The following is a 26,505-nucleotide window of genomic DNA, read 5'->3' on the forward strand; positions in this document are numbered from 1 at the left end:
ATAATAGAACGGGCGGGAATTCCGGCTATTTTGGGGTGTTTCTGTATGCAAAAAAGTTTGGAAAATGTCTCTATTAAACCTATTTCAGCGGAGTCTTCGTAACTTGAACCTTTAAAACTCGAACAAGTTTTCTGTTCCATTCAGTTAAGAATGCCTTATTAGCCAATCTCCATTTCAAAACTTCTATAATTCGAACAAATCTTTCTCTTCCAGTATGGAGACTCCGCTGTTTATCATTGAGACTATTATACCTTATCATTGCAGGACCACAGCAAATCATGCAATAATTACCCCGTCAAATGTCCCAATATAAACTGTCCGAAAGATATACCGAAAAATCTTGTGAGTATGAAAACTGTTCTTGACTCATTGTTATTGTTAACAGTAACTTGTTAGCTGAGAAGAGTGCGAGACACTCAATATTGAATTACTCTTTTATCATTAGATGATTACAACAACCTTAGGCTACTGGCATCCACTAATGGATTCGTGCTTCTTATACCATGGGCCCCGGTGAGCCATTTGGAGGGGGGGTCCAATATTTGAGAAAAAATATCGCCCACCATGGTTGGGCGGCGAAAGAAATTCATCACTTTTTACACCCTAAAACGTTATTTAATTGGGGAGAAAAACAGTTTTCCTGATTTGATTTGGTCTTTTTAAAGTTGTTCTAATGTATGGCCCCACCCCTCCCCGTTGACGGGGTCAATGTATACTACAGACTAATGATTACCATATATACCATGTGATTTCAGATCACAGCACATCTGGAAGAAGAATGTTTGGAACAAATGGTCGATTGTTCTTATGTCAACATTGGTTGTGAGAATAAGGTAAGAATACCTTTAAGGATAAACTTCCCGAGGATCTCCACACGAAACAATCCTAGTAACCAGGAATAATATGGTCCAATCGTTACACAAATGTAGGGCTTCCAGCTACGATGCGAGGGTTGTAGCTTCGACCCCCAGTCCGATTATATCAAAAACAAAGATAGCCAAAATGGTGGTTGGTGCCTCTCTGCTTGCTGCTCAGCTACTAAAGAGAAGGACCAAGGGTAAGTGGAGCAATCCAGGGAAAAAGAGTGGCGTCCTCTCCTACCTTTGGGTAGACAGAAAGAGAAAAGGGAGTCTTTGGGCCGGGGGGGGGGGGGCACTGACCTTGACGGTCGACGGGGACGTTCGAATGGAGTTTGAAAAGTGGACCCTGTCAGAAATATGAATGTTTGGTAAAATTGGGATCCTGTTGGGAGGAAAATCAAAAAGAACTTCCACCCTGTTCCCGTTCCCAAATTCACCTGAGTGCCTCCCCCGGGCCTTTGGGTCTCCCTCGAATGCGGTCGCAAACTTATTCTACTTGAAAAAAATGAAAAAGATGAAAAACTTGTACACTTTTCTCTTTACAAGATCAAAATACACTTATGAAATATAAATACTACAAATCAAACAAACTAAGTAATACTATCCCAAGTTAAGTTCTTGGTCAAAAATTCTTAGTGGTCTTAGCCTAGTCTATTTCCACTACAAAGAACTGTACTAAAACATCTCAAAGTCGGTTCTGGAACAGACCGCACTGAAAAAAGCTAATCTTTTTCTTTAGATCAAACGTAAGAACATGGATTTTCATTTGAAAGATTTCACACAAACTCACATGGTAATGATGTTAAAGCAAATCGAAGACACAAACTCGGAATTATCTTTCCTACGACAGGAACTTGATATCAAAAATAAAGAACTCGAACTTTATGAAGTCAAAATGGCTTCCTTAGAAACGAGGTTTAAAGATGCCTCCCTGTGATAACAGATTGTATCTCTGAATGGAAGGTTACAGGTTGATAAGATTATTACCAAGCATTTTTTTCGTACTAGCAATTGGTAGCATGAATGGAGTACCCTGAATAGTTCTACGAAGCAGTGACGTCACGGACGTCACAGTCACCGTATCTGAATAGCGGGTTTATGTATTTGCACTTTTGAGGACGGTGGAGTGACTGAATCGATTTGGAATGAACCTGCAGTTTGACCCGCAAAATAGAGGACGGTAAAAGTGTTTGTTTACTGGTGATCAGGACCTAAACCAAATCAGATGCTAACCGTCTTCGTCGTAGAAAAATACACATACATAAACCTTAGATTATAATCATGGTGGCCACAGAATTATTTTTTTCAAATTCCAGGACTTTCAAGGACTTTCAAGGACAAATTTCGACTTTTTCCAGGACTTTAGATCATCAAATTCCAGGATATTTCAGGACAAAATAGCATTAAACAGAAAAAATCAAGGATTTTCCAGGATAAAAAAATAAAATATTACTATCTCAGCAAGGAAAATATCAAATGAATGCAACTACGTAATAAAGAGGTTTTCCTAAAATAACTAACAACATAAAATACCACATTATAACATATGATTTTTATCAAAACGCATTGACACGTTAAGAGCTAGGCTAGACTTTTACCACACAGGTTTTTTCAAATCCTTTAGATAGAAAAACAGCAACGCAAAACTAATGCTATTTCTAGAAAAATACTCTATAGAATACAAAAAAAGGTAAATGCTGTCAACTTCATGACGAAAATATAAAAAAATAAACAAACTATATAAGTATAACTAACGAAAGAAAATATACAAAATATCAAAAGAAATATCAAATCAAAAATACTTTTCGAACATAGTAAGTTTGGATCAACTTTAAAAAACTTAGATTATCAACTCAAACAATTGAATCCCTACGAAGGATTAGGGTTTCTTCCATTTTAGTAAACTCGTTAATTTCTGCTTTCTTCAATGCGGCTGCTTTTCTGAGATCGTTTGACCTTTCCAGAGTTTTGAAACATTTATTATCCTGAGCTTGTAGGGCCATACCGTCGGCATCTTTCAACAACTCGTCAATACTGGACTGCAAATGTCTCTTTTTTTTCGCGATCTGATTAATTTCTTCGGTTACCAATTTACGTTTAAGTTGTATGTCACTTTTTGATTTGACTTTAGATTTTTTCTCCAAATCAGAGGTGTAACGCTGCCTCGAGGCTTTTACAGACCTGATCATATCTCGTGTGATTTTGATACTTTTTGCCTCTACATCCTTAGCCAGCATGTGATCATGTGCTACACGTAACGACTTCAAAGATTCTTCTGACTGGTTTTCTACTATGAACTCTTTGTTGGCTTTAAACCCTCGTTCGATGGCTGATTGCCCATGGCTAAGACAAAAGATGATGATACAAATTTCCCGAAGCGCGGGATATTCTGATATGTAAGGCCACAAAAATGTGTCAAGGCGTTGATCAAATTTTGAAAATTCGGCAAATTTTCCCGATTCTGTGGGATTGCTCCACGAAGAAATTTAGCGAATTGATCTTTCGCATCATCTGATAATTTAACGGTTATCTGCTTTTGATCTGTGAGTTTTTCGACAATTTTTCCAAATCGATTCTTGGCTGTTTCGTGTTTATCACTTATTGCCAATGTATTTGGATTTAAGCAACCAGAGGATCGGACAATCATGTACTTTAAGGGACATTTCTCGATAAAGTGGTGTGCGAGATTTGACAAAAACAAAATTGCTCCTTTATAAAATGTGTGAACTAGACCACTTTTGTGGTTACGCGTTTTCTTGTATGCCTGAACAAGTAGCTTTGCACCAGTACCAACCTCAACCATCTCTGGAGGTTTTTGGATGTCTTTATCCAATGGATCAAGCTTCAAAAGTTTCAAGGTAGTGTCGGCTTTTTTCATTGTATCTGTAAAATACAAGAAAATGAACAATAACATTGATTGTTTAACAGGTTCACTGCATCACTGCGACATATTCACAGAGTTAAAAGAAAAACATCTATAGTTCAAGTTTCAGAGACTCCTGTTGGCCGAGTTTAACTTCAAATCCATCAACGCTGTACGTCATTTGATGCAAAGTTTCAGATAAATTGCAATCAAACAAGCAAAAATTTATGTTTTAAAATGTATTACCAGTTGAAGTTACCTCAGTATTTGACCCCTGTACTACGGGTATATTCGTAAGCTGGAAGCGAATGGGTAAATTAGTAATTTAAGTAATCGTAGCGTTTTGGTTGAGTGTTGTTGTTCATCTTAATGAATCTACCATCAATTCTTTTATGAAGTCTTTTGTGAAAGGTCATGGAGGTCATGTCAGGTTTTCTCTCTGTAAGTACAGTATTGTGTCAAGGTATTGTGTCAAGGTCAGTATCGTTAAGTCTGTTTATAAGTCGTGCCTTGGCTTCAAGAAAATTCAAAATAAGATGTTGACGAATATAAGACAAAAACCTACCATTCAAAATAAACATGTTCATTATTGATGATAGGATATCTTTCAATACTTCAGCTAGAAAGGGTACCATTGGCTGGTCGGTTTGAAAACCTCTGAGAAAGACATTGAGTTTACTAGCGACCATCTCGACTAGTTTAAATTTTGCAGTTAGTAAAGGATCTTTGATGGCTTGTTGAAGGGTGGAAAAACTTTTTCCTTGAGGCTGTTCATAGCTTTTGAGCGTATTGAGTTTTTCGATATACGTCACATAGGCTGGCCAAATCGCCACCGCACGGAACAAACACTTTTCATTTTCACACCATCGGTGGCCACAATAAGGAAGCGGGAAAACATTTGTTTCAGTAACCTTTACGAAATTGTCTCTCCTGACAGGTGATTCATCAAGTAATTTGAACATGGCTTTTAAAATCTTTCCGGTTTCCCATTCAGAAAGCTTCACTCCTGTTTTAAGGCTCCCGTGAATCGTATGTAAGCCACACGTACCAATGTCCACTAGACTAGGAAACTCATCCAGGGCTCTTTTCTCATCATACAGCCTTAGGAACTTTAAGTTGACGTTTGGGCCATCTGAAGAGACTTGGATCATTTTCGAGTGATCAAGCCTATTAGAACCAGCGACAAAGTTCTCAAGGATTTGTTCGGATTTGGCACCACCCATAAACTCTGAATTAAGGTATCTTGTTTGAGCTATATGTCTTTCCCAATCCCAATACCTCACCAAAATGTCCATTTGCCCTTTTTGCAGTTTTTTGTTCAAACTTTCATCGAACGACAATCCATATTTCGGAGAAAGTTTGACCTCTTCCAGAAGAAGATCTGTGAAGAACGGTGCTAAGCCATAATTCAAAATGTACGAACATTTTGTTTTACCAAGAGTAAATTTTTCAATAATGTTGTGTCCTGGAAACATGACATTTAGAAGTTCTTGCAAGCCATCACAACTGCGCTGAGAATATTTTGACTGAACACACTTTAACACCCATCTGATTTCGGCTGCCAAAACACTGTCTCTTTCAACAACAGTATCAAGAGTACTCTGTACAACACCAGATGATGTACCAGCCGATGTTTTAGTGGTGGACGGTGTTGCACTAGAAGAAGATTCCTCAGGAGATTCGTTTTTCTTTTGAGGTTTCGCAGCGCGAAATGTTGCAAAACTGTTCGAAGCAGATTCTATAGGTGGTGGCAATTTGGCAATGTGTTTTTTTCCTTTCATGTGGCTTTTAACAGCTGCTTCACCCATGTTGGAAATATCAATATCTTTCATACAGATTTTGCATGAAGCCGTCGAGTCATTTTTTTTTGCCAGCCAACTTTTGTATTCAGGGTTGGTCAACCAAGAGTCGGAAAACTTTGTGACATACTTAGGCATGATTAATTTCTGTTAGTTTTTAGTTAGTGAAATTTCATTATTTTGTCTCTAAAGAAAAACAGACGAATAATTATTAGCAATAGTCAAGATTATTATAAAAAGAAAAACAAATGATTATAAATCAGATAGCAGTCAAGATATTGCTAAAAAGAAAAAGAAATAGATTATAACGACAGATACATAGTCAAGATTTTTCCAATTTTAGAATGCGAAACGAAAAAGTCGATTGAAAAAAAAATATATTCAAAGAATTTAGAATATCCAGGACATTCCAGGACATTTTGAAAAATTACAAGAAATCCCAGGAGTTTCAAGGACTTTCCAGGAGAAAACATTAATTCCAGGATATTCCAGGAATTTCCAGGAGCGTGGCCACCATGTAATATACGGCTAAATTGCATTTCTGATGTTTTTTTTAAAGTAGTGCAATACAAAATAATTTATTGCATTGCTTTTGGACCTCTATAAATTCTGTAAATAGGCATCATATTGTGTATTTAACCATTTATGGAAGAATAATTGAAAAAAAAACGTAAATATCTCTTATTGAAAGTTTAAGCCTGAAATCTGCGATAAATTGATTGAAATTTTCAGGCGGTAGACGAGTGTTAGCGATGATAATTTTTTTAAAAGATTTAAACAAAGATTTCCTGAAAATCAAGCAAACTTTATGGTGAAAGTCTCTGAGGGCCAAAAAAACGTTGAAGATTTTTGACTCCGAATAACTCCACGAATATCGTATCCCTTCTTTAAGAATCATTCAAAGAAAACATTCAAACATATTATAAAGTTTGTGTATTTCCAAAGTTTCTTCATGGTATTTATTTTCCTCCACATCAATGTTCGGTCCAGAATATCTCTTTGCGAAGTAAAATTCAGCCTTTTCCAAGTCAGAGATCTTCAAATAGCAATGACCGAGAAGACTGCACCAATGCAATGGCAACATTCCACGGCTCTCATCCTTTGGCATATGTGTTTCAATAAAATTCTCGAATAAATCTAAGTAGCTTCGGGTTTTATCCATATCGCCTTTGTTTGTGGCAAGTTCAATACATAAATAATAAGCCCAAACGAGTGTTGGCATGAAAATACAGTCGATATATCGGTCGTAATCGAAACGTAATATAAGAGCAGCTTTCTGTTTGGCGGAAAAAAAGTTTTGAAACATTTGATCAGTTGTGATTATTTCGCAAGGTGTGATCATGATATCATCCTTGGTTGTGTGTGATATGGAGAGTGCTTTTGTGAGTGCCCAGTCTGCACCACCATCATCTCCGGTTCTTAAACAGAAATTTGCAAAATGAGCAAGCCAAATAGCATACTGGTCAAGTTTCGTTTCGTCTGACTCGTCATAAAAAGATTGGGTAAGCAGAAGTTTGTCTTTAACATCTGCTAACAATCTGTTTCTTTCATCTTCAATTACGTTCATTCTTAAGGCTTTGGCGAAATGAAGGTAGGCGATGTTCATCAAAACACCTCCTAACAGGGAGCATTCTGTGGTTTCATCAACACTCAGACGTTGGAACACTTCTTCAGATGTTGTGAGACATCTCTCCAAATCACCGGTTCTGTTATAGCAGTATGCCAGATCGTTCAACCAGCCAGTGACAGGAAATGTCAATTCATCTTCATACAACTTTAAATATCCACACAAATCTTCTAAAGGAACTTTTGCTAAACCGTATTCCGCGTTGCCATGGTGTCGTTTTGAGATGTTCATCAAAGTTAGTATTATACGATTGTAATCAGTTGTTGGGCAATATAGCGCATCGAGTATGGGTTGGAACAATTCACCGTACACTATATCAGAGTAACAAGAATACTGTCTGCATGAGATCATCGCATCTATAGGAAATTTACGTATTTTTGTAAGAATCTCCATAGTTCTCTGATAAGCGACAGAATCAAAATCTATGTGTCCAATCAAATTATTCGATGGTATGAAGTAGTTGGGTAGATATTGATCCTCCAAAAACTCAATCAATTTATCTAACAGATGTAAGACATTTTTACCAACATTTTGAAATGTCCAATCTTAACTTTTCCTCCTTATCAGTTATCAAAAGGATTCAAACAATAAATTGTAGACACATGTCATTTCTGGAGACATTTGGACTATCTTCGTAACGCAAGGTCGGTAAATACAAGTCAAGTAATAAATTGACAAAGTAATGATAAATATATAATAAGTTATTGACAATAATAAATAGTCGTACATATATACATTCATATTTATGTTCCTCTGGTACTGTGTGTTGTATCATGAGATTATTCGATTTTATTAACCCGTTTACGAATCTCGTATCATCTCAGTATTCCAGTTCAGTTCTCTTAGTATAATTACGATATTCTCCGATGTATCTTTGACTTGATGAGTGACGGTTCTTTAATAACTTTATTGGTTTTTCGATCCGTTCTTTGATTCTTCTGAATAATTATAAATAACTTAGAGGACCCCTGAACTAATGAGCCTCTTCCCCTGGACTAAAAACCTACCTCCCTCGAGCTATAGGGGTCAGCCTTGTTCGCCAATCTGACTGATCTTTTGGTAGGACAAAAAACCATGGGATGTTAATAATAAGTAATAAATCTGCTCGTTCTTCATTTCAGCTGGTTGATGATTGTCGTCGTCCGTCGTATTGGAAGTTTATCATGAATAAAAAACAAAGTAATCATTAGCATAAGTAGCTCAAGTTAGAGAACGCGACCTTACGTTTGATGCGAGATGACACGAGTGATAACTTCTCCCCTTTTATGCGCATGCTCAATAATTCGCATGCCGGAACATTCGTCCGGAACCGATAAGATACTAGATTTCTGACTATTTTTCAAAACATCAGAAATCCCGCTTCCTCTTCATTTAACTGTTCGCAAAACCAATACATTGTTGTTTTCAAATAATACGTCTTCAAGACAGATTCTGAATGTACAAGCTGCTCAAATTTAAAAAAGACCTTGGTAACGATATAACAAAAGAGTTGGGCGTCTGTAAAAGCCCAGCCAAGAGCAAGTTCAGCCCCAGAAAAAGAATACCTCCATTCTGTATAGTTTTGTTTTGAAAGTGGGTGTGGTTTTGGAACAAGGTGACATCCATCGCGAATTATTTCTGCAATTGTTTCAGGTGATGGCCAATTATTGATACGTTCCCTTGACAACCACTCGTTCGCTTCAAAAGGCCATTCAATTAGTTTGTAACATAGTACAACATCAGTATCCATGTGTAAGGCATGATAAAATTCGGGTTTCATTCTTTGACTGAATGTAACAGCTGTACTGAGATCATTGTTCGCACGAGCGCCGGGGAAAATATCATCCGCTAAATTTCGTATCATTTCTCGCATTCGTGAGCTTGTCAATTCTTGATCGCTGTGACATGAATACAGATGGCAATAGCCTGGATGATCATCACTAGCCTTGACATAAAAACATCTACGAATATGCTGAGTTTCATCGGAGCATTTATTTCGATGTATAATCTCCAATACTTGCATCTGATCCACGTCAAATTTAACATTGATGTATCCGTGATTTTCGATAGGAAGACACAATCCTTCAGCACAGCTACCAGTCCATAAGGTGACAATACCAGTATCTTAAATTAAAAGATTGAGAGTCGTATTGTATTAGTCTACACGATAGACAGCTCCAGGCTTTTAGGCTTTACTCTTGGTCTATAGGCACTACTGTAGGTGGCCGCTAGTAACCCCCACCGGGAATTGCTTATTAATAAGTTTGAACATAATAGACAACTTTCACAAAAGATGTTTATCAATAGAGATTTCAAATAAAAGAATGTTTAAAACACAGCTGATTGGCTTAGGTTTCGAAACTCTCTATTGTTTCATTAAAACCTCAGTGCACATGCGATTTATCCGGAGAATTTCAATATTCAAAACAAGAGTAGTGCGCATATCCCGAAGAGTAGGAGTTTTACGCTCGAAACGAAGAAAGATATGACGTAGCCTATATTGTATTTGATAGAGTAATTTGTCAACATTTTTCAGATTTAAACACACACTAGACTGGAACGACGTCAGATTTAAACATACCTAAATCTCTATGATCAAGTTTGCTGACCACTGCACGAGTCTTTTTGGCCTTTCCAAGACAATAGTATAAATTGTATTTGAATGCGATTGATAGATATGTCAAATTACAACCAGAAATGGGGTCCGTTTTTTCTTCTTGCATCATCCTTGTAGTAGCCATGCTAAACACACACAAACACAACTCTCTTCTACTAGACTTATTATAAATACATTCAAACTAATGTAATATCACAAGACTCGCTGTTTGTAATTTGATACGATTTCTTAGAAACATAAACGACTGAAGGTTTTGATGTATGACCATTAGATATGCTTAATGACGTCACGAGCTTTGATTGACGAGTGGTGAAGAAATCGGACAGAAGGATGTTAGCTATGCGAAACAGATCATCCGTTCAACTACCTTATCGGGGAAAACTTCGTCGGGGGAAAAGTGACGAAATTTTTTGGACAAGTGACGAATATTTTCCCCGGCGAAAATTTTCCCCGGCCTTAATGCGTTTGCCAACTACCAGCAAGTGACGAATCTTTCCCCGACGAAAATTTTCACCGACGAAAATTTTCCCCGACGAAGTTTTCCCCGATAAGGTACCTTTTGTGTGGTACTAAACAAATAGAAATGTATCTTTGAAGATTCTGATCTAGATTTCACTTTTTTAGCAATTAAATTTGTATAATGACCTTTTACTCTTGTCTCCCAAATAGACATTCCCCCCGCTAATTGTTAAGAGAAAAAAATCCATCCCTCCGCTCTTATTAAGACTCCCCTCCGCTAGTTAAATTCGAATAATTCAATATTTTATCACAGTGTAGATAGAACTTAAACTTGTTAAAATTTCCCCTTTTTGTTAGTATTGGTTCTTATTTTACATGTTCATTTGTTAAAATTTCTTTTTGTTCTTGAAATTGATACCAGTTAAAGAATTCTGTCTTCAAATTACCCCTCCTCTTATTCCATCCCCCATCCCCCCCGCTTATTAGAATTTACAAAATTTTCCTACCCTACTTATTCGGACCCCCCCCCCCCGTCTATTTGGAAGACAAGAGTAAATACGGCACGTTTTATTGAATAAATGTTGAGACGTAAAATATGACATCCGAAAAGGAGATCAAAATAAGCAAGATAAATAAATTTGTAAACTTACATATTATTCTACGGGAGTAGCTTATTCTTGGGTTCTTTGAAATCTGCGACGACTAGGAAAACCAAATCCTCCGGTTGTCATGAATCAGCAATTCAATACAATAAAGGGATGTATTTTATCCGTCATTTTGATTGGGTTACTGGCGACCACTATTCTAGTTTTCTTTTTTGTTCTTATTTTTCCCTGCAAAATAACGAAATTCAAATCGATATGAAAAAAGACAACATTAGAAAATGTAGAGAATTTGAAAATTTAGTCACAGTTCACACGAAAGAAAATTATTTCCCCTAAACATCATTAGGACATGAAAGATTTAAGTCTTTCAGATCCGCAACATAGATTAGGGCTGACCAAGAAACGACATAGTTGATAAAAAGGTGGAACTTACACTCTTTGCTTTATTAGAACGATCTTATAAAAACAAGGAGGCTCAAAAATGCCCAAAATTTACGAATAACCCTTAACCTGGATTGGCTGGGCTGAGTTTTGGGTAAATTAAAAGTTCAAAAAGGTAAAAAATTATCTATCTAAAAAATATCCAAAATTTTCCCTTAAAATCAGAAGAGTATAAGAACAATTTGAGGCAAAAAGGGTAAAAAAATAAGAACAGTCAAGCCTCAACAAAAATTTACTGCTTCTTATAAAATAAATAGTGTATGCGAGTATCAAAATTTTTTTTGGATCCGCAAATCTAAGAAAATCTAAAATTTAATAAAAGGTCTTAAAATCCTAGTTCTTGGGGATATAGATCAGATAATATGTCTGTTTTTTAAATGCAGATAAAAATTATTTTCTTAATTTTGTGCAATATGTTCTACGTATTTAAATTTACAAATAAAAATTCAATTTTTTACACGACGAAAAAGAAATCTTAACCAAAAAAAAAATCATTCATTTTTTACATAATTTGAAACAGCTTTAATAGTTTAGTATTAAATTCTAAAAAAAATTAATTTAGGCTCCACTTAATGGAAAGAGAGAAGAGGTTTGGAAATTGACCAACAATTCTTTAAACAACAGTTTATCTTTAAGGGACCAAGAAATTGCCTCTAATAGGAGAAAAATTCGAATTATAGAGAGTATTTTATACTACTTTGTAGCTGACGGAACAAATACTTCAGTTCGAATTACAGAATAATTCGACTACTAGAGGTTCGAATAAGAGGGAGTTGACTGTATTTAATTTTGAAGAGTGATCCTTTACAAAGGAAAACACCCAAAAACGCCCGATCATTCATCACTACTCCTTTCCTCAGAAGCAAGAAATAGTTTAAATAACCACAAAAATCTTATTTTGCCAATCTCAGGCTTAAATTGGAAGTAGAGAAATTCGAAATAAATAGTTCTTCTTCCATTTCTTTTGTTAGTTTTTAACCAATCCTCGCGCAGTTGGGAAAAGTTCGTTCGATGAACCGCCAGAACTCCCTTGGGCGGACCTTGCACTGCGCCCTCCTCCTCCAGCACCCGTTGGGGCACCACGATATGGTCTGAAAGAATAAATAGAATAATATGGTGGACTAAATCATAATATCATTCGAAAACCCATATATTCGTGATATGCACCACTGTATATGTCTTCTGACGTTACATCACACACCAACAGCTGATTGGTTGTAGGTGACGTAAAATCAGTCGATACGTCATTTTCAACCAATCAGCTGTTGGGTCCGTGAAAGACATTGCAATGTTGCATATCATGAATAAATTATATGCATTCCATTTCTAACACCTCTAATTGTAATACAAAAATCAGTGAAAGATGTCCGCTACGAAATTTGAAGATTCATGAGAATAAACTCACCTAAGTGGCTACTAGAAGGAATATTTATTCTTACTAGGTAGAAAATCGTACTCAGTGGTTTAAGTAACGTCTTTTCTCACTTACCCCATAGTTTTGGCAGTTTTGGGCCGTTCGCCTCGCTTGCCTTTCATCTTAATTTTGGTGTTGAAGTTATTGAGTGCTCTGTTATAAAAGAGTATCGGTTGGATTAGTATTGGACGCAAAGATATACAAAGATATGACTCGTCAAAAATTTGGGGCTTTGAAAAAGGTCATTTTTTGAGGGAAGACAACACAATGAAGAATCTATTTTAGTTTTTGTTGTTTCTGTTATACATGTTTTTTTTTATAAGAACATCCAAAACCGATGTTCTTAACTTTTTAGGTTTCAAGCCTAAAAATGTTTTAAGCATGGAAGGAAGGTAAGTAAAAAGGAAGTTAAAGTTTAAAATATAATATACAAGTTTCTTTTAATGAAAACAATCTATAAGGCTTCGGTGGCCAAAATGGGCAAAAATACTCACAAAACGGTAAAAGTAAGAATATGTTAAGAACATTTTGTTGGTTTAAAACTCAAACTAAAGAACTTTCAAAGGTTTCAAAATTTTTGGATATTCTTACAAAAAAAACCGTATATTTGAATGAAATTGGTGGACAATGACTCTGATGTGAGAGAAAATTATTCAAAATTAGTTTGTCGAAATATTTCGAGTTAGTAACTGCTAATGTCACTACTGGGTTAGTTATATTTTGCTTTGTTAGATGCCAAGAAAAGCGTCACGTTAAATCATCGTGTTGTGCTGTGCTGTGCAGGTTGGTATAAAAATAAAATCTTGGAACCTTTTTAGTTATTTGTACATTTGATGATCAAAATGAGGCCTTCAGAATGAAGAATTCAAGTTCATTGTGAGAATCTAAGTTACTTTTCACTTAAATACTTAACCTAATAACAAGCAAAATGGGAAAGGCGCTGACTGGTACAGGATAGTATTTAATATAACAAAGATGAAAAATCTCGAGTTTCATTAATGTTTACATGTTTCAAGGTCAGTAAAAAATGGTATATAAGTGGTTCCTACTGAAGTTTTTGAGAAAACAACAAAGAGAAAGCTGAAACTTACGAAGCGTCAAGAGTCAAATCATCCTCATCCTGTAATGCTGCGTCCAGCGCTGCTTGGATGCGGGGCGCTACTGCGGGACCCTCATAATCACGTGTTGTGCGGGTTGGCATGTCCAGCTCAATGGATATGATATTCTCCATCTATTAAGAGAATCGAGAAAGACGTGCAAAATATCAGTCACTTTTTCAGAGAACTCCAAATGAAGTTCTTACTTTCAAAAAAGTTTTCAGTACAAGCCTATTTCATAAGAGACTTTTTTCAGAAAACAGTGGAGTCTATTTAACTCGAACCTCTTTCTTGAATGTCTCCTGAACTTGAACAAGTTTTATCACCCCTTCTGTTAACTATGTCTTATAAACCTTATTCCATAACTTGAAATTTCCTTAATTCAAACAAATTTGTGCTCCCCGTGCGTGTTCGAGTTATGAAGACTCGATCTGACTCAACTGTGGTGTCTAAGCAAACCACGAAACCCTTATCCATTAAGAGACAAAAATTCATGATATTCATGACGTAATGTTTTCTTCGGAAATACCCCGATTTTAGCCAGTAGTGGCAACTTTAAACTAGACAAAAGTTGTATAAAATTTGCCACTACTGGCAAAAAACGGGGTCTTTCCGTAGAAAACATTACGTCATGAATATCATGAATTGTATTCAAGTGTTACTTTGTATCTGGGGTTTCCACTGGCGTTAGCAGCTTGCTTTGCATATTGAGATATCGGTCTTTTGTTGCCCACAGCTGACACAGGTCTCTTTGCCATCTGCTGAGTCCTGAAACACGATGAACAAATAGATAGTTATTCTTATCCCGCACGTCACTAAGATTTTAGTGATTTCACTGGCCGAAAGACATCCCGTGCAGATTGCATATTAACGTTTGCACTTTCAAATGTTTTGTTCAAAATTGTTTTGTTTTGAAAAATCATAAAAGGGCAAAAAAGAAAAAGAGTTGCCAGGATTTTAAGTTTTTTGTGCTCGTAAGTAAGTAAGTCTGCGACCGCAGTCGGAGGCGACCCGAAAGCTCCTCTTTCGATAGCTATCTACCCGAAGGTAGGGGAGGGCGCCACTCTTTCTCCCTGGATTGCTCCACTTACCCTTGATCCTTCTCTTAATTGCTGAGCATCAAGCAGAGAGGCATCAAGTACCATTTTGGCTATCTTTGGTATGACCCGGCTGGGGGTTGAACCCACAACCTTGCGAACCGTAGCCGGATGCTCTACCACTGCACTACGGTCGTGCTCTTAGGACACATAAAAACGGACTTCAACGGGCTAATTGATAGTATCCGTCAACCAGAATCAGAAGTTGGTCCCTATGAACAGCATAACCGCCTCTATAGGTGGAATCAAATTGAACATACCGGGCGCTCCCAAGTTTCTATCCAGTGTATCCAGATTAAAAACATTGTGCATCAGAAGTCAAAACAGTCATTCGAAGAGAGATAAATAAACGGGAAGAACATATATTTTTCTTAACTTACGTTTGAGCAGTAGTGAGTGGTTTCATTTTCCAGACTTCTTGTTCTGCATCGTAGAAAGCTCGTTTAGTGACTTTCTCTTGCGTGATGGATGGTATAAAGTTCTCAATGATCAATTTCCTGTGGAAAAGAAAAGAAAAATATGAAACGGAAGGTTTGAGGGGAGAGTACTTTAGGCGTACAAACTTTTGCAAGTAGAAACTTTCACAATTTTCGCGAGTTTTAGCCCTTTTTGCCAAAGTAAATGTCTTTAAAAGTTCTAGAACGGGCCATTCGCAGTCTAGGCTCACGAGAAATTCTTGACAAAATAGAAAATATGTTAAACTTCTAGCTCAAAATTAAATGGCACCTGTTAATACCTGGAAGGTCGAATAACAAAAGTTTTGATCCAATTCATGAAGTATTTGTCCCTCTAAGCAATCTTTATGTCTTAATTCGCGAAAGTTTATGCTCGCAAAAAAGATTTTTTCGTCAAATTCGCGAAAGTAAACGTCGTAAAAAGTTAGTACGCGAAAGTTAGTACGCTTAAAGTATTCGAGTCCGCAAAATTCATAGCCTTAAAACGGCCAACTTGAAAGCTGAAAATAACCAGAGCGAAGTAATTGGCAAAATTCTAGTATAAATGAGTTCCTTAACTTCGGGTTAACAGTCAACAAAAAGATGATTTTTTGGGTTAATTTTATCGAACAATGATGCTCTTTTAGAAAGTTAAGAGCGAACATCATTTATTGTAATGCAGTTTTAAAGCAAGTAAACCTGGAACTCTTTTCAATGTTTAGCCTAATTCAAAACAGCCAAGTATCGAACTGAGCATGACAAATCTTACTTTAAACGTATAGCTTGATTGAGTTCTTCCAAATTGGTTTCAAGAGATTGTCTTTCTTTGATGTGTTCTTCTTGGATATCCATGATTTCTTGCTTGGTTGATTGTAACTTCGTGAACAACTGAAAAGAGAGAAACGAGACCGAGTAATGCAGTATTGCAACTTCGTGAACAACTGAAAAAAGGGAAACGAGACAGAGTAATGAGTAGATAGGAGGGGTGTAAAATTGGAGAGACTATTTTTATGACACAGTAATTATTTATATTATATTATGAATAGATGATAATAGTGGCATAAAAATCTGCTCTCCAACACAAATTTTGCGCCCCCTTGTCTACGCTACTGTAATGCCTCGGAAAAAGTCGAAAGTTTTTTCGTTGGCATGTCGAGACATAATCTTCACACCGACAAAAAGACTTTTGTAAAACTTGTCCAGAAAATCAAAAGGTTTTTATAAACATCGGTATTTGTATATTTAGACCTCTGACCCAATGGAAATAATATAACAAAAGTTTTTTTGAATTTAATATTCTTGAAGACCTAGATGACTAAACAGGCGACAAAAACAAATTATTACAATCAAGGTGAAAAAAAATGGGAAACTCCCACGAAATCTTATAGCCACGAACAATTTGGAAGCGTTTTAGCTTAGGTTGGAAGGGTAATGTTTTATCCCTGAGTTTTAACATTAGACATAAGACTCTGACAATCCAAAAGTCCAAGAATGGTCCAATAAGGCTAAGAATATAGTCTGAAAGTCCCTCATGAATTGAAATATTCGATCGCATTTAACAAAATATAGCGCCGCCCTAAAGCGACTTTCTCGCCCGAACTTCAAATTTCTAAAAACGAAGAAATTATAACCAAAATTCTCGGAATATATTTTGACGCAGATTGTAGTTCAAACCGTTTCAGTTTCTTAGTTTTGACGTCAGCCTCTTCGTTATTTGTATTTTAGACCTCTGAGCCAATGAAAAAGAGACCTAGGGTTGTTTGAGTTAACGTCAACTTGAAACCCTTAATGACCAAAAAGGCGATAAAAACAGCTCGTTAGAAAAACAGGAAATTCACACGAATCTTATAGCCACAAACGATTTGGAAGCGCTTTAACTTAGATTGGAAGGGTAACAAAAACAGGCGACAAAAGCAGCTCGTCCGAACAAACCTTTTTCAATTTCTTTGTTTTGACATCAACTTCTTGTTGCAGGGAGCTGTAATTCTCTTTAATCTCCACAGCGTTTTCTTCTTCTTGCTCCAAGCGTTGTGCTATTTCACGCTCGCGTTTCTATGGAGAAAACAAAGAAGAGCATTTAGGTAATGATATGGAGCATGAGTACACAGTCATCTCTCTTTAATTCGAATCTCCAGCTATTCAAATCTTTTTGTGAGTAATTCAAAGTAAATCATTTGCCCCTTTAGCCTTGAGATTCATATAAAATACACTCCGTGATCCGAATCTTTCTCTAATTCGAAGAAAACTTTTAGTCCCTTGAAGATCGAATTAGAGAGAGTCAACTGTATATATTTTTATATTTGAAAAGTGAAGTCGATACTTGGTAAGATTCAGTGTTCCAACTAGCTCTGGATAATCTAGGAATGTCCGATAATAAACATAAATTCTATGAAATTTCTCATATCAAGGCTTTAGTTATATTGGGACGGGAAAACATGTCAAAAAATTCAACTGGACAGATTTCCGACTACGGACGGAAAGTTGCAATACTGAAGATTTTCTACCAAAGATTCGACATCGCGGCATTTCTCTATTTCATAGATGACGGAGCTTAATCACAAATGAAAACAATAGTCATACCTTTTGTTCGAGGATTTCTTTGCGTCTCAGTTCCAAAGCTTTCTCTTGTTCAGTCGTCTTGTCTAAAATTGTTTTTCCACCAACTAATAATTTGCTCTCCATGGCCTGGCGGAAAGAATGGGAAATTATATTCTGTAAAAACTAAGCAATACATCTCGTACGACCCTTTATCCCGCATCAGTTAGATTGTAGCAATTTCATTGGTCAAGAGACGTCACGTGGAGGTGGGATATATACCGTATCTGTCTTCCTCGCATTCGATTGAGAAAAAAAAGAAGACATTGCATATTGACGAATGCGCTTTCGAATGTTTTGCTCAAAATTGTTTTGTTTTGAAAAGACAGAATAAATTGTAGTGATGAGGTAGTTTGCGAAAATCTTTATTTGTAAAAAGATTTTTATTTTTCTTGAGTTTATATGTAATGAGCAAGACTTTCAATTGCAATGTAATAAAATGTCACTTTCACTGATTCCACTTTTACAGTTTACTCGGTTTACTCTTTTTAAGTATCTACTTGGAGAGTTCTGAAAGTTTTCCGTGCTTTTGGAAAACATACAAAGGAACTTCAACGGGATAAATTCGTTGCACGATCGTCTCAAGGTGGGATACGGGATATACAGGGATCAGTAAAAACCGTATTGGGACTCGGCAAGCCTCGCCACCAATACGGTTTTTACTGACCCTGTATATCCCGTATCCCACATCGAGAAGACCGTGTAACTAATAGTATATCTCGTTCTGGTACGATGTAAACTCCCTTATTGCAAACCCGGACATGTTTTTGTTGTTATCTCCAGGTGCAAGAAACGCTAATATTTCAATCTATAAAAATAGGTTCATTTGATTTAAAAAATATTCTTCAGAGAAAATTTAACTTTTAGGTGTTTATATCGATAATCAACCCCTGAGGGTTATCTGTAAGCTATCTGTAAAACAAGGCCGAAGTATAATACGCTAACAGCACCATCCAGTCTATCAAAAAGTCATAAGTAGTGCCCAGGCTAATTTCTCACTTATTCAAGGAACGATAACAAACCTTAATTTTGGAGGTGTACGATTTCACTTTCTCGCGTTCTTTCTTCAGTTGGTTGGATCGTTTGTCGATTTCCCCGATCATTCGTTTTTTCTCCTGTAAAAGAAAAATTTGAATATGATTTTTTTCTTCAAATCTAACTGAATGGTGAAGGACCTTTAGTGAATGAGCGTGATCGAGAGCAAGAATTTTAAAAATGATAGGGGCATAAATTAGGGATACGGCCGTGAAAGATATTGAGAAATTTAAATTGGAATTATAACCTGAAATATTATAAAGTAGATAATAAAATACTTTGGGATTTATATTCTATACACACACCCGATATCTACGGCTAACTTCGAAATTAATTGCCGTAGAGGGTCTGTTGTCTTTGTCTTTTGCTCATTTGAGATTTTTTAAACCGACCGCTGCGATGGATTACGGGAGTGGTAGGGGATACGACGAGAGAAGTGTTGCTATTTATAAATCATACTTCATCGCAGAGGTCTCCGTACAGGAATTTTTCTTATGGAACACACAATGCGCACAAAGTGTACTACGAAAACGTGAGATACACTCTCGTACAGAGTAGGGGAGATTTGAAGAGATTTTTTTAAAGCACTAGTATTTTTACAGATAGCATACACACACAAAGAGAAAACTCACACTTTCGACCATGCCATGATTTTCAAGTAATTTTTGTTTTTCTTCAGCAAGTTTAGCCTGTTGTTCTTTCATATATTCTTCTTGATTAGCCCCACTTCCACCCTCTTCTTCAATTTCCTCTGTAAAAGATAATAAAGTGGTAAGATACTTAATTAAGGACGGTAAACAGAAAAAGGACGCAGCGATGTTAAAGCAACCTAAGACATTTTCATCCAAGATGAGTTGTTCCCACTTTGAGCCCCTCCAATATCGTATTCTGTCCAATAAATAGATAGCTGGTTTCTGAAAGTCCAAGCTTACTAAGCTATCTACGAAATAAATCTATCACATTCTATTTTTTCGAAGATTTTTAAGCAAAAAAAAATCCAACTTAACCGCTTTAAAATTCCATGAAAAATTTAAAATACATGCAGTGAAACATCATCTTACCGTAGGTTCCGTCCTCCTTCTGCACACGTTTCTTACGTGACCGACGGGAACCTCCACTCCCACCGCTTCCTCCTTTACGGTGAAGTTCCCCTTGTAAACTGAAACATAAATCCAATATTAAGCAGAAAATTTGTATAGAACAAAAACCTCAAACTGAAAAGAAGGGAACCCGCCCATGCAGGGGGCATGAGTTCTATCCCATGAAAATTACCTAGGATAGGAGGTGAGATAGGAGAATAGCTATGGCGTAAGGGCGTAAGGGCGATAGGCGGGGATGACGGATTGCCTTCGCAAGTGCTTTTTTATGTTAGCAACATCTACAACCCAACCACTCACACTTTTGTATTAGAGTATTGTAGATTACTGGCCCGCGCGAAGGTACATTCATCAATTGCCAAGTTGATCAAAGCACCGATGAACCCTGGTCTCTCGTAGGTGAATCGAGAGCAATAACCAGTACACTGCTAAGCCCTCTGATGATCCATTATGGTATATACTATATAGCAAGTATAATAAAGAAGGCAAGACAGTTTAAATATAAAACGAGAGATGAGATTAAACAAAGACCCTGAGACGAACCATCGTGCGATAATAATCTTACCGTTTAATCTCTTCTTGAAATTCTCGAAGCAAAGCATCTTTAGGATCTTCATTGATCTTGGGTTTGTTTTTGATGTTCTTGGCTCGGTTGGCGTAACGTAACGTGGTGATAGTCTCTTCGTAGTTGTAACTAGCTGGACCCTAAGTTTTTTTAAGAGAACGTAAAAGAATACAGTGAAGTAGATAGATAGAGTCGACATTTAACGTAACTAGCTGGACCCTACGTTTTGTAGGAGAACGTAAAGTAACTCAGTAAAGAAGATAGATAGAATCAATATTTAACGTGGATAGCACAGTAACCTAGAATCTTTTAGGCAGTCTTTCGACTGGTTTCACGGGGTCCACGGCCAGCCGGCTCGAACTTAACACATTGGAAGGAGCAGGGATTCGAACCGGAACCCCTAGTTTCAGACGCTGAGGCCTTGACCAATCGGTCATCGCTCCATAATATATTCGCTTCTTACTAAGTGTCTAGATACCTAAAGAATGAAGTTTGTTACTGATTTTCGCATACGGCTTAGATACAATTCACCTGCCCATCATACGGTATTCGATGCAACTCTTTTGCTCTAACCGTAAAACTTCCTTCGTGGGACTATTGATTATGTAGGATACAGAACAAAAACAAACAAACAGATGAATACGTTACCATATTAGCAACCATTACAGTCCTTGCATTTCCACCCAGAGAATCTAATAAGAAAATTTGTGCATGATTAGACGAAAAGATGTTGAAGGGATTTATATAATTAAATTTGTTTGGATCGTTTGAAACCTTTTTTCAAGATTATTCCAGCTAACAAGATTTTCAAAGTAAAGCAAGACGAAAGAAATGTTTGCAAATGTAATTTACTTGAATGAAAAATTAAAAGCGTTTCACAAGGTAATTAACTCAGAATCGAGAGCAGTTAAACTAGAATATTACGATTATCGTTAGTAAGATTCTTTAGAATGAAAATAAACTGTTTACCTTGCAGTAACCTGGTCAGCTTTGAGTCACGATAAGGTATATGACTGCTTTTACCGTCAACCTAAAAATATTAAAACATTTTACAACTTTTAATTAAACATTCACTATACCATTTTTCTTGAACTTTGAGAAACGTGTGACTTTCCAACTGGCACAAAACGTTAACATTGCTTTTGACGTTTATGGACGTTGCGAATGCCAGGTGGGTATAATTTGGGTTTTATCTGGAATTTTGACTAGTTGGTCAGCCTAAGCTGAGCATTCAAATAGGTAAAATTTTCTTCTACTACTTCTACTTCCATCATAAGACGGCAAAAAAAAAATCCGATTTCCCGATCTCACTTTGATTTCTAAACTTTCTTCCGATATCGGGTTAACTTTTTGGGTACTTTTAGCGTGCGTTGTTTTTACAGATCATGTTTCAAGATGGCGGCTCAAGCGATAAGTCAGATGTGATATGTCAGTGTTGTGCCAAAGTATTTCCAGTGTAAATCTGTTGCAAGCTTCAATTTCTGTCATTTATTTTTTTAACTCGGCAAATCAAACACATGATTTTCATCAAGGGGATTCTTTTTCTACATCTTTTGAAGGTTTGAAGCCTTTTGCTCAAGTTTTTGTTTATGTTGAATTTTCTGATACTTTTTATTGCTGCTTTTTATTAGTTTTTGCAATAAAAACATATTTTTCTTGTTTGCCTCTAGGTGGGATTGATGGTGTTATAATGTTATTGGAATTTGATATAGTTTACAAAAGTACAGCTACTGTCTAAATTTGATAAAGACTGGATGCAATCGTGCTTTTTTGGACTTGGTTTGGACGTGTTTGATAAGGCGAATCGCAAAAAATTGTTTAGTTCCCGTCATTTCTACTTTAAAAAGTGGTGGTCATTCGGTCGGTCGGTCGAAAATATTTTTCTTTTAAGAAGCCGCTGCATCTTGTTGAAAGGGAATCCGTGTGAACTGATCCGAATTAAGAAATTGAGAAACCGTGGATATACTGGTTTTCGGTTTACTCCATTAGCATGCGGCTCGCTACTTCGATTTGAAAACTTGTAAACACAGAGCGTGCAGAGGTCGACAGTGGAAATCTAGCAAAGCAGCCGAAAAGCTTTCCGACTCTCCAACTCTACCTACTGATCGTAAATCAGGGTCGGTCAGATGACGGGAACCAAATGATGACATCACATCTCCTATTATTGGACTTGCAAAATTATGACAAATGGTCTTTGGAATTTGATCAATTATATTAATATTAATATAAACAGTTCTTGTTGAAATTGATCAAACTATTTTTCACGCAGTTCCGGACGCAGATTGTGTTTTTCTAACCTTTTCTAACCTTGGCGCACGTTTTGACTGAATGATGGAATGGAATAAATGGCGATAACAGTTTATACATATCTCTTATCAGACTTGCAGAAAGCGGACTGCAGAAAGTTATGAAAAATGGTTTCTAGAATTTAATGAATTATACCGTCCAGTTACACAACATGCACACTCTCATCACATGTACAGCCATAACAAACAGATCCATCTGGTCTTCATTTAACATTGTTTTAAAGTTTAAAAAACACTGCCAGTGCTTGGCACAGAAGAGAGGACTCCCAGTTGAAATTAATTGCTACTCCGCTGCCCTGTTGAATTTATTTATTATGGTCGTGTGTTTATTCCGCCAAGGCGGTAAAGCAATCGTCCAACTTCATAGACCAATCAAAAGCGAGTTTAAAGCAAAACGGGGGGAAAATGAGCTTCCTCGCATAGCTATGAATTTTAAGTTTTGCTTTCGATTATCATTTGCGACCAGCAAAGTCTTCAAGATGGTTGTGTGCATGTTGTGTAACTTGACGGTACTAAACTACAAAAAAAATTTACGCAGACTGGATGCAAATTGTGTTTTTCAAGATTTTGTCATTTTGCCAAATTAGGCCCAAAAATAGGGTTTTTGTAGAAAATCTGTTCATGACAATGGGATTCTCCTGAATTTTTTATGCAAAATGTGTTTTTCTGGAGTTTACGCTTTGTGACTTAAAGTTTGTAGCTTGTTGGTTTAAAGTGTTATTGGAGTTTTATCAAGTAAAACAAAAAGTACAGTTTCTATGTATATTTGATGGATATCTTTATTTTGGTACTGACGTTTTGGCAATTTTCTTATTTTTTAGTAAGTAAGTAAGTATTTATTTACCATTTAACACTACAGAAAAGATACAAGTGATGATATGCACAAAAAATATATGGAAGGAGACCGCCTTATAGTCTAGCTAATCAAAAAGATGCGGCCACCTAAGTACAGATTGCGTTTATAACACATTGTAAATTAGTTGAAAATGTTTATATATTTCTAAGAATTTTGTTATGTAATGAAAAATAAATTAAAAGAAAGTTTGCTAACCTTTCTTGGTAGGGGAGGGGTGTGCTCAGTATCTCCCAAGACAGTGAGTAAGGGCAAGAGATTTAACAAAACTGAAATCAGATGAGCTCAGGGTAATATTTGGGTAAGATCGCTGCATGCTGTTCCAATGTGTTATGCAAAACTTAGAGAAAGATTTGTTCCCAAAGGTAATGGTGTTGTAGGAGGGAACAAAAAGTAGTTTCAAACATGCTCCTCTGGTACTTTGAGTGTTTTTTATAGTATAAATAACACTTTGGTCAGATAATGGATATTGTCTCTGATTGTCTACATCCAACAGAAAAAATGTATCATAACTGACTGGAATGAAATTAACAAAAAGTTTAATTACACTATGTTTCTCTTTTATTTTATAGTAATGAACTATAGCTTAATTGTTTGATGTCATAGAAACAGTGCTACAATGCTAAAGAGAAGTATACTTTGAGCTTCTCGTGGGGGGGGGGGGGTGGAGGAGCTCTCAGGCTTGTTTTAAATAATTTTAAATCAAGTTATCAAATGTTTCACAGTTTGTACATTATTCAACATTTTTAGTCTACTCTGTTTCAGTACATCTCTTACATCTGTTAACCCACTTATTAAAGCTATCTAGCTAAGCTCTATTGGCTGACCTTCCAGCCTCGGCTGGTTTATTTCTTTTACAATAGTGAAGTTAAGTAAATCGATAAAATCACGACGACGAACGAAAATTTAACAGGATAGTGAGTTTCAACCAATCAAATTTCGTATTTTCACTAGCCTATTAAATTTTTTGTCCGTCGTCGTGATTATCCTGGTATGCTTAATAAATAAATAATAAATAATAAATTGAAGTATTCAAATGAATAACCTCTGTCTCTAAAAAAGGAGACGATACACGTTTTTTTATAAGAACATTCAACATTTTCGAAGCTCTCGGATGTTCTTAACTTTAATTTCCATTTTCCTAGATATCAGGTGTTTTCAGGTGAGTCCAGTTCAAACAGATGAGTCCGCAAAGCTTTAAAATGTTCTTAACTTGTTCTTAGTATTTTGGTCATCGAAGTCCTATGTTTTTATATAGTTTGTTCTTATAAAAAAGTGTATATTTTTTTGGTTGTGATATCTTACCAGGGCCGAGATGACGTTTCCCAGGGCGGATAGAGACAAGTTGATCTTGGTTGCTTCTTTTAACCGGTCACCCTATTGTAAATTAACAGAATGTGAAATTTCAAATTATTTTCTTGTTTTAAAATATGGTGGCAAACAAGAACTTGACCTTAAAACAATTTTCCTGAAAAATGGTAGAAACATTCATCATAAGTAGTTCTTGAATTTCTCAGCAAAATAAAGTTCCCAGTTGTTTGTACCGCGTATGTGCGAGCCATAAGGGTCCCTTTTTCACACCCTCGAAAGTCTCTCAAAGGGGGAACGAAACCATTAAAAAGCAAATGGAGTCTCTGTAAGGGACCAAAATTCACGAAAACCGAAGTTTTCTCTCTCAAAGGGTCGTTTTTTCAGAAAAGTGGACAAAAATCGAGTGAAACTCGACAAAAAAATTGAGAAAAGTCTCCCAAAAACGCCAATTTCTTCTCTCTCTAAGGGTCCATTTTCGATTTTTGGCTGGAACATACCCGTGACCTCGCAAACCTAGTACCCCCGCCCGGGCACTCAAAATATAGTTACCTTGGCACCCGTTTTCGCCTGTCTTTCACTACCCGCCAAATCGACCATATTGAGTTTTCCAACTCTGATGTGAGTCTCCCCATCTGGGCCAACCTGTCAGAAAACAAACATTTTAAAGAGAATGTGAAAACAAACGAAACTGAAGATGTATGGCATGTAACGCCGTATGGCAGAATTTGAATTTCATTGATACAATTACAATGCAAAACTCATATATCATCTTAAAAATGCTATAATTTTCCAAAAAAACATTACCTTTCTCTAAAACCTTCAGCAAGTACCCGGAATAGACTGAATAAAACGTGTTGAGAATTTGAAAGCATAAGATTCATTTTTGATTGAGTTATGGACATTTAAATTTTTTTATTTTTTTTGATCCACCCGGTATAATCAAGTTTCACACATACCTCGCTACATTCGATGTAAATAACAAAGATTGCGTGTGACCTCGATGAATGTTCGTTCATATTGGTCGATCTGTAATGAATAAAGCGAAGTTCAATGAGACTATCAAAAAAAGGCTTTTCTGACAAGCGGATCACAGTAAGTGCTAGGCTACGTCATATCTACCTTTGTTTCGAGCGTAAATCTCCTACTCTTCCGGATATGCGCACTGCTCTTGTTTTGAATATTGAATGAGGTTTTGATGAAACAATAGAGAGTTTCGAAAGCTGAGCCGATCAGCTGTGTTTTAAACATTCTTTTATTTAAATCTCTATTAATAAACTTCTTTTGTTAAAAATTTCTACTATGTTTAATCCTATTAATAAACGAATTCCCGGTGGGGGTCACTAATGGCTGCCTATAGCAGTGCCTATAGACCAAGTAAGACTAAGGACTAAGTAAGTGCAATTTCTGCTATATCTGTAATACTTATATGATAAAAGTAATCAATCAATTAA

General features: G+C 36.4%; 3 protein-coding genes across 3 annotated transcripts in view; 1 reads left to right on the top strand and 2 right to left on the bottom strand.

Moving 5' to 3' along the window:
- Positions 1-270: 270 nt before the first annotated feature.
- On the top strand, positions 271-2,141 carry LOC136803873 (TNF receptor-associated factor 6-like). Its single transcript, XM_067060595.1, has 3 exons — positions 271-342; positions 756-833; positions 1,600-2,141. Exons 2-3 carry the CDS (start codon positions 792-794, stop codon positions 1,795-1,797), a joined length of 240 nt encoding a protein of 79 aa, XP_066916696.1. The 5' UTR covers positions 271-342; positions 756-791; the 3' UTR covers positions 1,798-2,141.
- Positions 2,142-8,488: 6,347 nt separating this feature from the next.
- LOC136803900 (cyclic GMP-AMP synthase-like receptor 2) lies at positions 8,489-9,151 on the bottom strand. Its single transcript, XM_067060626.1, has one exon. The coding sequence runs from the start codon at positions 9,149-9,151 to the stop codon at positions 8,489-8,491; it is 663 nt and encodes a 220-aa protein (XP_066916727.1).
- A 2,976-nt stretch (positions 9,152-12,127) lies between these two features.
- Positions 12,128-26,505, bottom strand: part of LOC136803875 (kinesin-II 95 kDa subunit-like) — a 30,450-nt gene continuing 16,072 nt past the window's right edge. Inside the window, exons 10-26 of the mRNA XM_067060597.1 lie at positions 26,011-26,080; positions 25,604-25,696; positions 25,049-25,120; positions 21,554-21,614; positions 21,233-21,276; positions 20,585-20,724; positions 19,984-20,081; positions 19,555-19,673; positions 18,910-19,002; positions 17,873-17,977; positions 17,225-17,344; positions 16,062-16,180; positions 15,239-15,355; positions 14,424-14,529; positions 13,756-13,895; positions 12,740-12,817; positions 12,128-12,341 (exon numbers count right to left, since the gene is read on the bottom strand). Of these exons, the coding sequence (XP_066916698.1) occupies positions 12,218-12,341; positions 12,740-12,817; positions 13,756-13,895; positions 14,424-14,529; positions 15,239-15,355; positions 16,062-16,180; positions 17,225-17,344; positions 17,873-17,977; positions 18,910-19,002; positions 19,555-19,673; positions 19,984-20,081; positions 20,585-20,724; positions 21,233-21,276; positions 21,554-21,614; positions 25,049-25,120; positions 25,604-25,696; positions 26,011-26,080 (1,699 nt within the window). The 3' untranslated portion in view covers positions 12,128-12,217. The remainder of the gene's footprint in view (positions 12,342-12,739; positions 12,818-13,755; positions 13,896-14,423; positions 14,530-15,238; positions 15,356-16,061; positions 16,181-17,224; positions 17,345-17,872; positions 17,978-18,909; positions 19,003-19,554; positions 19,674-19,983; positions 20,082-20,584; positions 20,725-21,232; positions 21,277-21,553; positions 21,615-25,048; positions 25,121-25,603; positions 25,697-26,010; positions 26,081-26,505) is intronic.

This window comes from Clytia hemisphaerica, unplaced genomic scaffold (assembly GCF_902728285.1).
Source record: "Clytia hemisphaerica strain Z4C2 unplaced genomic scaffold, Clytia hemisphaerica genome assembly, whole genome shotgun sequence".
NCBI lineage: Eukaryota > Metazoa > Cnidaria > Hydrozoa > Leptothecata > Clytiidae > Clytia > Clytia hemisphaerica.